Below are 9,441 nucleotides of genomic sequence, written 5' to 3' on the forward strand. Positions count from 1 at the left end.
TGCACTTGTCGTAGTACGTTAGAAAGTATGAGTTTGTAAATCTATGGAGAACAGAAGAAGAACACGAAATTATAGAAGATAGACACAAGAATTTGATATCCCATGGTTCACCTAAATGTGGTTACGTCCCTGGGGCCTGGCAATGAGGCAATTCACTATAATCTCAAGTACAAAGACATAGCACCTCTCTCTCTCTCTCACACAAGCCACAAGCCAGCTTGCTTGGTCACGTCTGGACTTTTCGGACCATGCCAAGGTTAGAGAGAAGAGCACACGAGCTCCTCTTATATAGTAGGAGTTTATTACATTAACCTAGTTGGATTAAGGCATTCGCCCCTTTCCATAAACCTATTAGGAAATATTCCAAAATACTTGCAACTTCCATAACTCCATGAGAAATAATATTTCCAGGAACCTATCACCTTCAATAAAGTGATATTTCATTTTTCTAATATGACATCCTTGTCTTGGTTTAAGTTATGTGATCTTGTTTGATTTCCATCACCAAATCTTGACTGACGAAGTTCCTGAAGTATTCGCTGACGTAGTCTCTGAGGTAGTCTCTGACGTAGTCTCGAATCCCAACAAAATCATTGGTTTGCAACGATTTTTATTAGTAACCTTGGTGGGTCGTCTCGAAATTTTACTGGTTTGAAAGACAAATAACGTTCTGTGTCTTTTGTCTTCTGCCGACAATGTTCATGAGTGTTCATTTAGCTTTCTCTGTTTGTTTGGTTAAAACCAATTTTGATAATTCGGATCGTATACTCTTAAACATGAATGAGTTGCGATGAGCGTGAAGTGAAACATGACTATTTCTGTTATTTTTTTTCTTCTTTTACGTAGGAACAAGTTACGATGAACATGAAAGTTGTGTCCCATTCTAAATTCGAAAAAGGCTAAACTATCACATGGTATCACAATTAGTGTTTTTATTCGAATATAGTCTACAGTCTCAAATTAACAAAAACAGAAATAACTATCCACCGACAAAGTTCAATCCCACAAGGAGAAGTATTGATTCTCACTCAAAATTAAAATTGAAATCCGTGAGGTCACTTTTGAACTTTATTATTACATTTTTAATGATTAAACGGTTCTGAATCCAATATACATCTCTATGATAAAGTTTATATCTCTATGATAAAGTTTATACTAATATGTAGTATAACTCTTTTTAGAAAATAGATTTTTCGAACACAATTTAAACATAGGACTGCTAAGATATTCTACTAAGTAATCTTAAGATTATGTAACTTAACTTTTATTTGGAGAAAAAATAATAATTTCTCAACGCGAGTATAACTTAATAACTTAATGACTTCCAGGTCATCTAGTTTAATCTTTCTATTACATTCGTAACATGATTTATTGTACATCCTATGTCACGTTGAAAAACTGCACCTCTTCATTTGATTTTTTGGTCCCTTCTCCTTTGATTGCAATAATTGTCCAACGCCAAATTTAATTTCTCCTCGTCTCGGGAAGACAATAGCAAGGGCAAGATCCAGATCTGAACCAATTGGTGGAAATTCTGTCTTTTTTTTTAGTTTTGTCAGATTCACAAAACCACACTGACCTCTCTCACTTATTGCACATCTTGCAGACAAATTTAATGTCATCCCAAAAGTTGGATACGCCCATGTTACACTCAAACCGAGATAACCATAAGAATATATTCTATAGTAGGCATAATAATTTTGCATTTCATCTACAATATGCAACAATATACTCTCTCTCTTTTCTTTGCTAAGACTATGCAACAATATACATTGATCATTGTTATAAATCGTCAATTTACAGACCATCTGTAGTTTATATTAGTGTCTTTGTTACCTCGACCATTAAAATCCAAACAAATATAATGCGACAAAAGACGGTGCTAGTTTACATGTAATTATGTGAACACACGGAGGTTGATAATTAAGCTGTTGATTTCATTTTTATTATATGTAATCAACAATCTTGCAGCACTTGTACACATCCCCATCACAACAGACACGGGTCCCTACTCCGAAAAAGTTTACAAGAAACACATTGGTCCAAAGGGAATCCATACAATACATTAGTATACATATCAAATCCAACTCACAACTTTAACCCTCCCCATAATAAAACTAAAGGGTAAATTAAAAATTGACATAGGAGCACCAGTACACATCTTTTTCCTTGTTTAATTAGATGGAATATAATTTAAGTAGATTGGTGGGATTAACATCGAGATCCTTTCTTACAGTAGAGAGCACCAGCATTGCCCGTGACAGAAGCCACCAACGAGGATGGTCTAGCCGACAAACTTGAAGCTTTGGCGTAGCTCGAAGAGGCTCTTCCACCAGCAGGCGTAAAAAACGCACCATTTAGGAACAAGTCACCTTCGGATCTCCAGTTCCACTTCTTCCATTTGCTTTGTGGTGCATCTTCGTATTTAGTCACCTTTTTCAAATCACATACGTCTAGTTCAATACTCTCATACATATATGACTAAAATAGAAATATATATATTATAATATTAGCTCTTAGTTTACCTCTTTGAAGACATGGTCATTGGGAGCAAGAAACCTATTGCCTTGACTGTTAATAGTTGGAGCTGCACTCCCACCAATTGCATACATTTGCCAATGCGTATAATCGTTATTTACCACATGAAAATATCCATGCCTACATCTGTAAAAATCTCAAAGTTAAAGGGCATTACAAAAATAATATAATAATTCAAATGACATATTTAGCAAAACTCTACAAGAGGTAACTTTATTTACCTGGGCATTCTCTGAACAAGCCCTTCACCGAAATGATTAAACGCAATGGTGACTTGCATGTTCTTGTCTCTCGTGTACGAATCACTGTGTCCCAAAAGCATCACCTTGTTATGGTGCGTCAAGTAGTTATTAGATATGGTAATAGCCGTAGATCCATGAATAGCGTCGACCAGACCGTCCGCGCAGTTAGACAACGAGCAGTGGTCAACCCACACGTGGGACCCACCAAAAATCGAGACGGCGTCACCGTCAGATGCCGTCCTCCACCCGTAATGCGACGGAGAATCTCTGACGTAAGCATTCCCTCTCTTCTTGCAGTCATGGATGTTGATGCCGTGGATGATGATGTTGGTCACGTATTGGACAGTGATGCACGCGCCTCCGGCGATGTGGACGTTAGCTCCGCGACCGTCTATGGTCTTGAACGAGTTCATGAGCAGCTCTTCTTTCAGCTTTATGACCATGTCACGTGCGAAGATGATCCATAGCGGCTCGTCTTGGATCACTGCGTGTCTTAGGGTTCCCGGTTTAGGGTTAACCGCGTCTTTGTCGCTCGGATCGGTCACCACGTAGATTTTGCCGTCACGGCCGCCTATTGCGTGTTTGCCAAATCCAATGGCACAATCAGCTAGTCGTTGTCGGTTCTTCTCCCATTTCCTGTCGCATCTCCAACAATCATCGATAGGGTTTCCTGTCCCACATGAGAGGACACCAAGATTTCTCCTAGACGCATTAATCTTCCTGAAAATATATAACACAACAATGTTACAATGCTGGTGTTCAATAGTACAAACTGTCAAATCCCAGAAGAAGTATGAAAAGATTACTCACTGGTTTACTTCTTGAACTACGAGTTCAGGGTCGGAAACATGAGCGGAGTCGATGAAGGTCGGAGCTACAAGGAGGAGACATGAGAATAGGGAGAGAGACAAGTGAAGAAGTGTCATTCTCTTTATTGTCTCTCAAGAGGATTTTATTTATTAATGTTTATGTGATTTGAATGTTTTTGTTTGGTGAGGCTTTGGGTCCTTATATAGGAAAATCTCTTCCCCTTAATTTCTGAGTTTTTAATTTTATTCGAAGGGCCCACTCTTTTCAGATTCATTAATTTATACTATATACTAAAGGAGATTAAAATACCTATTGATTAAATATGATAGGAGGAAATGAACACTAGGTTCTTTTTACAATTAGTATATAGCTTGCCAAAATCTCTAGTAACTATTTCTCTGTAATCAGTATCAAACTTATCAAAAGCCACATTGTACATAAGAAAATGGACTATAAGATAATTATTGATATTCCAAGTTCAATTATTTATCTCTGATATTTTGATCTTATATCTCTACACACGTCAATTCTTTTGGAAGTATATCGTAAGGAATGCTAATATATCAAGGATCCTACTCTCCTCTACCAAATGCACATTTTAAGAATATTTTTTGACGAACAAAGGTGGTGCAATTCTTAATAAGATGAGATTTTTTGGCGATGTGATGGAATCTATTTTCAAAATAAAATTACAATTGTTGAAGATGAAGTGGGTTCCGCGCAATCAAAAGGTCGTTTTGTTTTCAAGTCATTACTTGAAAGAATGATTTTTTTTTTTTTTTTTTTTGAAACTACTTGAAAGAATGAATATAAACACTTTGGACGATAGCATGAGTACGTAGTTGCCTACGTATTAACGCCTGATTATCTTTAACTAGCTAGTACTAACTGCGGATGCTTTTTTTTTTTCGGCCAGAAAGAATTAACTACGGATGCTTTAGTTAAAAAAGATTACCCTTTTGTTGTCCTCTAATTATTTTGTTGCGCAATAAAATGACTTTTAATAAAACAAAAGTGTTGATGAAAAAATAACTAAAAAAGTGTTGATAAAAAAATAAAAATCAGATACTGATAAATTTAAATCATCCTCTCTTGCGGCCAGATCTTCAATTGAAAAGTATATATACATGTTCTTCTTAATAATACCAACATGTTACTTTTACATAGCACGTAGTCTATTTTCTCGCAAAGATCCTCACGAGAAGATTGAAGGGCTTTCTACCAGAACTAATCTCCAAACCGCAATCTGCCTTTGTATCCGGCCGATCCATCACGTATAATGTTCTCATTACACATGAAACTCTCCACTACTTACGGACCTCGGAAGCAAAGAAACGATGTTCCATGGTGGTCAAGACGAATATGAGTAAAGCTTATGATCGGATTGAATGGGAGTTCCTCCGAGCGGTATTGACGAGACTAGGCTTTGACAGTAAGTGGATCGAGTGGGTTATGGCTTGTGTAACCTCAGTCTCATACTCTTTTCTCATTGGCAGAACTCCCTAGGGTTCCGTGGCACCATCCCGTGGCATACGGCAAGGAGATCCACTGTCTCTCTATCTTTTCATCTTATGCACCGAAGTACTTTCAGCTATGTGTAATCAGGCACAGCTGTCGGGAGCGCTACAGGGCGTGAAAGTATCTCGGGGAAGTCCGGCTGTGAACCACCTTTTGTTCGCTGATGATACCATGTTCTTTTGTCGCTCAAACCCCTCTTGTGTGAACACTCTGAAGAATATTTTGAACAAGTATGCAGACATTTCTGGACAATGCATCAATTTAGGGAAGTCAGCAGTCACGTTCTCTGCCAAAACTCCTCCAGAAGTAAAGTTACGAGTGAAAGCTACCTTGGGAATTGATGCGGAAGGAGGCATTGGAAAGTACCTGGGACTCCCGGAGTTGTTTGGAAGGAAGAAGCGGGATATATTTGCTGCTATCTTAAATCGTATCCGTCAAAGAATTCAGAGTTGGACCACTCGCTTTCTGTCGGGAGCTGGGAAACAAGTCTTGCTCAAGGCTGTTCTCGCGGCCATGCCGTGCTATTCAATGTCATGTTTCAAGCTACCAGCATCACTCTGTAAACAGATACAGTCCTTGCATACTCGTTTTTGGTGGGATGCAAACCCGGAAAAGAGGAAGATGTGCTGGGTTGCTTGGTCGACTCTCACCAAACCGAAATTCGCGGGAGGCTTAGGTTTCCGGGATCTACAAAGCTTCAACGACGCTCTCTTGGCAAAAATAGGCTGGCGTTTGATCAAAGAACCTTCCTCCCTCCTGGCTCAGGTACTCTTGGGTAAATATGCAAAGGACTCCTCCTTTATGGAATGTTCGGTATCAGCTTCGGCGTCACATGGTTGGAGAAGCATTTTAGAAGGTAGGGAAATCCTACGAAAGGGACTTGGATGGGCAGTTGGAGACGGGGAGAAGATCAAGTTGTGGACGGACCCATGGCTTTCTTTTGAGGCACCAGTTGCTCCCATAGGACCCTGTTCTGAAGCGGCCTCTGTTTTAAGAGTAAGCGACTTGCTTTGCCCAATCTCGAATACATGGGATGTCATGAAGATCCGGTCTTACCTACCACATTATGAGGAGAAGATACTGAGCATTATCACGAGTACTACCTCCGTGGAGGATACTTTAGTTTGGCTGTTCGAGAAATCAGGTGTCTACTCCACAAGGTCAGGATACAGAGTGGCAGTTACTTGGGAGCAGGAGAGAATATCACCAGATCCTAACTTCGACTGGGTAAAACACTTATGGAATGTTAAGACTAGCCCCAAGCTAAAGGACTTCTTGTGGCGAGTCGTTAGCAAGGCCATCCCGGTCAGTGCAAACCTTGAGCGCCGTGGTCTCCCTCCTTTCTGCTGTAAGCGTTGCGGAGGCATAGAGGATGACCTCCACACTTTCCTACTATGTCCCTTTGCGAACTCTGTGTGGGACCTAGCGCCCTTAACAGAGAGGCCCGATGCTTCTCTTCCATCTCTAGCTTTGTTACTCTCTCTTGGAAATAAGAGCATAAACTTACCACCTGTTGGGATTCATATTCCCCTTTGGCCATGGATACTTTGGAATTTATGGAAAGCTCATAATAAGCTTATTTTTGATGACAGGTCCTTTTCAGCTTCAGAGGTAGTTCTCAAGTCCATCAAAGATGCCAAGGAGTGGCAAGAAGCTCAACTCAAAGATGGCTGCCTGCTGAACGAGTCAACGCGACCTCCCCGCCGGAACAGCTCAACTCAAAATGTCTCAGGTCTAATCTGCAATGTCGATGCAGCTTGGTCGCAGGAAACAGGAGATTGTGGTGTGGGAGGCATCTTCAAAGGACCTGGCTCTGCATCGTTGCCAACCATCAACCTCTCCCGTCGTTTTGTAAACTCAGCCTTAACAGCTGAAGCCCTTGCGGTACGTTCTGCAGTCTTGTTGGCTGTATCGTCGAACATTCAAAACCTTACCATCATGTCTGATTCCCAAGTCATCATCTCACTGTTGAAAGCTAAGGAGTCCAGGCCGGCGTTGTATGGAATTATATCCGATATCTATCATCTTTTTCGTTTGTTTGAATCATTGTCTTTTATGTATGTTCCTCGGTTGGAAAATGTGGAGGCCGACACAGTGGCTAAGTCGGCACTCTTCTGTTTGAACAACCCTCCCATTAGGGAGTGATACTCTTTTATTTGAATGGAATCTAGTAGTTGTTTGCTCAAAAAATGGTTTGTCACAATTTTTTTTGATCAACAAGTCTGTCACGATTAACTTGTAAAACTAAAATTTCTTATTATATACGATATATTTTAATTGTTTAGTGTAATGATCTTAGTTTCTGTTGATTTTTGTATGGTTTATCTTGGATTAAAGCTCACGAAAAAAAAATTTAAGGCACAATAATTTATAGATTTTAAACATATTAATTGTAGGTAATATTTTTCTCTTTTTTCAAAACATGAGGTAACCACCGGTGTTAGAAATACCCAATTGCTCACAATTAATGAAAATTAGATATTCATATCGGCTGACTACAATCCGGTAAATATGAGATGGTAGATTTCGAACTCGGGTATATAGCAATTCTCCAAACCCGCCTTACCATTTAACTAGGCTTGTGTGGCAAATTGCAGGTAATCTTTTATTTTGTTATAATTAAAGGACAATAGTTTTACGTGTTTTAGTTTTAGACATCCTATTATGTGATTCACTAATTTAAAGATAATAACTTTATGACAAACATTCGCTATATAGTTATATATGGGGTTAAATGACACATGAAGGAATACATAACTTCATCAGATGTACAACGTAACGTCTTACGATAAATTAACTTCTCTTTTGCAACACCTTTAAAACATCTACAGTCTATTTATAGTTCAACGAACTTTGCAAACCATTGCAACGTATATACATTTTGTCACAACTTCTTTGTTTTCTTCTTTGCTACGTGTATATTTATCTGGTAACAGATGTTTACTTAGTTTTTTTTTTAAATATTACTTTATTTATTCTTTTTCTTAAAAGAGGTACCAATACAAACGCACTTATGGGATTAAACGAAGGCTAAATAGGAGGTGCAGAGCTAATAATATTAACTTAATAAAAGAAACTCAATTGAAGCTAGCCTTGAACCGCAATAGTAGACGAACCGAGTAAAGCAGGCTGGAGTTGAAATCTTGCGAACCAAGTAGAAAGATAAGTAGAAGTGAGTTGCTGGGAATGAGCTGAGTTCCTAGGGCCAGAAGAACGCAAGGGACTGCAGCTCTCTGTCCAATCCCAGAAGCTTTGCTCTAAGCTGAAGTCTGATCTCTTTTATTATCGAACTTGGGGGTCGATGTCCATTTGAATGAAGGCGGCCATTACGTTCTTTCCACACTTAGTTTCTCATCACGTCTCTCCTACTTTCGTTTCTTTTTACTTTCGCACCATCTCTGGTTAGATTTAGAAAATTTGGAAACATTTAAACATTACATAGCTTGCAAATAAAAAATCATATGCGTTTACATTTGTCGGTCTATTTAATTATCTCGAATTATGTTTTCCAAAATTTCTTTGTTGAATGATTAAGGAGTTAGGACAATGGATTCATGGACCCCGCCCATTTCCCCACCAATTATTGCTGCCTTACAAAATTAACACTACTAGATTAATGCCTGCGCTACGTTGCGGGTTGTTTTTACTAAATTTTATGTTGTTAATTTAATATATGTATAAGATTTCTCAATTTATAAAAATAACAAATATTATTCTGTAAAAGTTGTAGTATATATATTTTAAAATATAATATTTTAGATCAATATATATATATATATATATATATATATTATGAATCTCTTAACCATAAATACTTTTACATTTTGAAAAAAATAGTTTACGAAATTGTGATTAAATACATATTTGTCAACAAAGTAATTCATATTTTTAACAATGTTAAGAGTAAATGGATCTATACTTAGGAGTTATCCATGTTTAGAAAAGCAATACATCCCTAATTTGGTTTAGTTTTATTTTTCATGTAGTTCAAAAACAGTGATTCTCGTTTTAGCTATTTACTCTATAATGGGAAAGTTTTATAGAAGGTGTATATAATGTAATTAATTGTTATGTTCTTATGAGCATACATTTTGGTTAGCCATATACTAAGAGATAAAGATGATGTCCTAAAAGAAAACTATAAAAAACGAACGAAAAAGATGAATTTGGATATAAATATTTATAAAAGTATACATCAGAAAATAATTGTATTTTGTTGGATGATGTATATTAGTTTTTTCTTTGCTTTAATGTATATTAGTTTTGTTTTTTTGAAAAAAAAGTATATCAGTTTTGTTACAAATTGATTTTCTTTTAGTTACATATAACTCTT

At 37.6% G+C, this 9,441-nt stretch overlaps 1 protein-coding gene across 1 annotated transcript; it reads right to left on the reverse strand.

Moving 5' to 3' along the window:
* Positions 1-1,916: 1,916 nt before the first annotated feature.
* On the reverse strand, positions 1,917-3,766 carry LOC108818281 (probable pectate lyase 5). The gene is made up of 4 exons (XM_018591205.2): positions 3,591-3,766; positions 2,760-3,500; positions 2,526-2,664; positions 1,917-2,433 (listed from the first exon to the last, which is right to left on the reverse strand). The coding sequence occupies exons 1-4, from the start codon at positions 3,704-3,706 to the stop codon at positions 2,212-2,214; spliced, it is 1,218 nt and encodes a 405-aa protein (XP_018446707.1). The 5' UTR covers positions 3,707-3,766; the 3' UTR covers positions 1,917-2,211.
* Between the last annotated feature and the right edge of the window lie 5,675 nt (positions 3,767-9,441).

The sequence above is a fragment of the Raphanus sativus genome, chromosome 2, assembly GCF_000801105.2.
Source record: "Raphanus sativus cultivar WK10039 chromosome 2, ASM80110v3, whole genome shotgun sequence".
Lineage (NCBI taxonomy): Eukaryota > Viridiplantae > Streptophyta > Magnoliopsida > Brassicales > Brassicaceae > Raphanus > Raphanus sativus.

Coding starts and splice junctions, on each gene's coding strand:
- LOC108818281 (XM_018591205.2), bottom strand. CDS start 3,706: ATGACACTTCTTCACTTGTCTCTCTCCCTATTCTCATGTCTCCTCCTT. Junction 3,501..3,590: donor GTAGTTCAAGAAGTAAACCA/GTGAGTAATCTT, acceptor ATATATTTTCAG/GAAGATTAATGCGTCTAGGA. Junction 2,665..2,759: donor CTTGTTCAGAGAATGCCCAG/GTAAATAAAGTT, acceptor AGATTTTTACAG/ATGTAGGCATGGATATTTTC.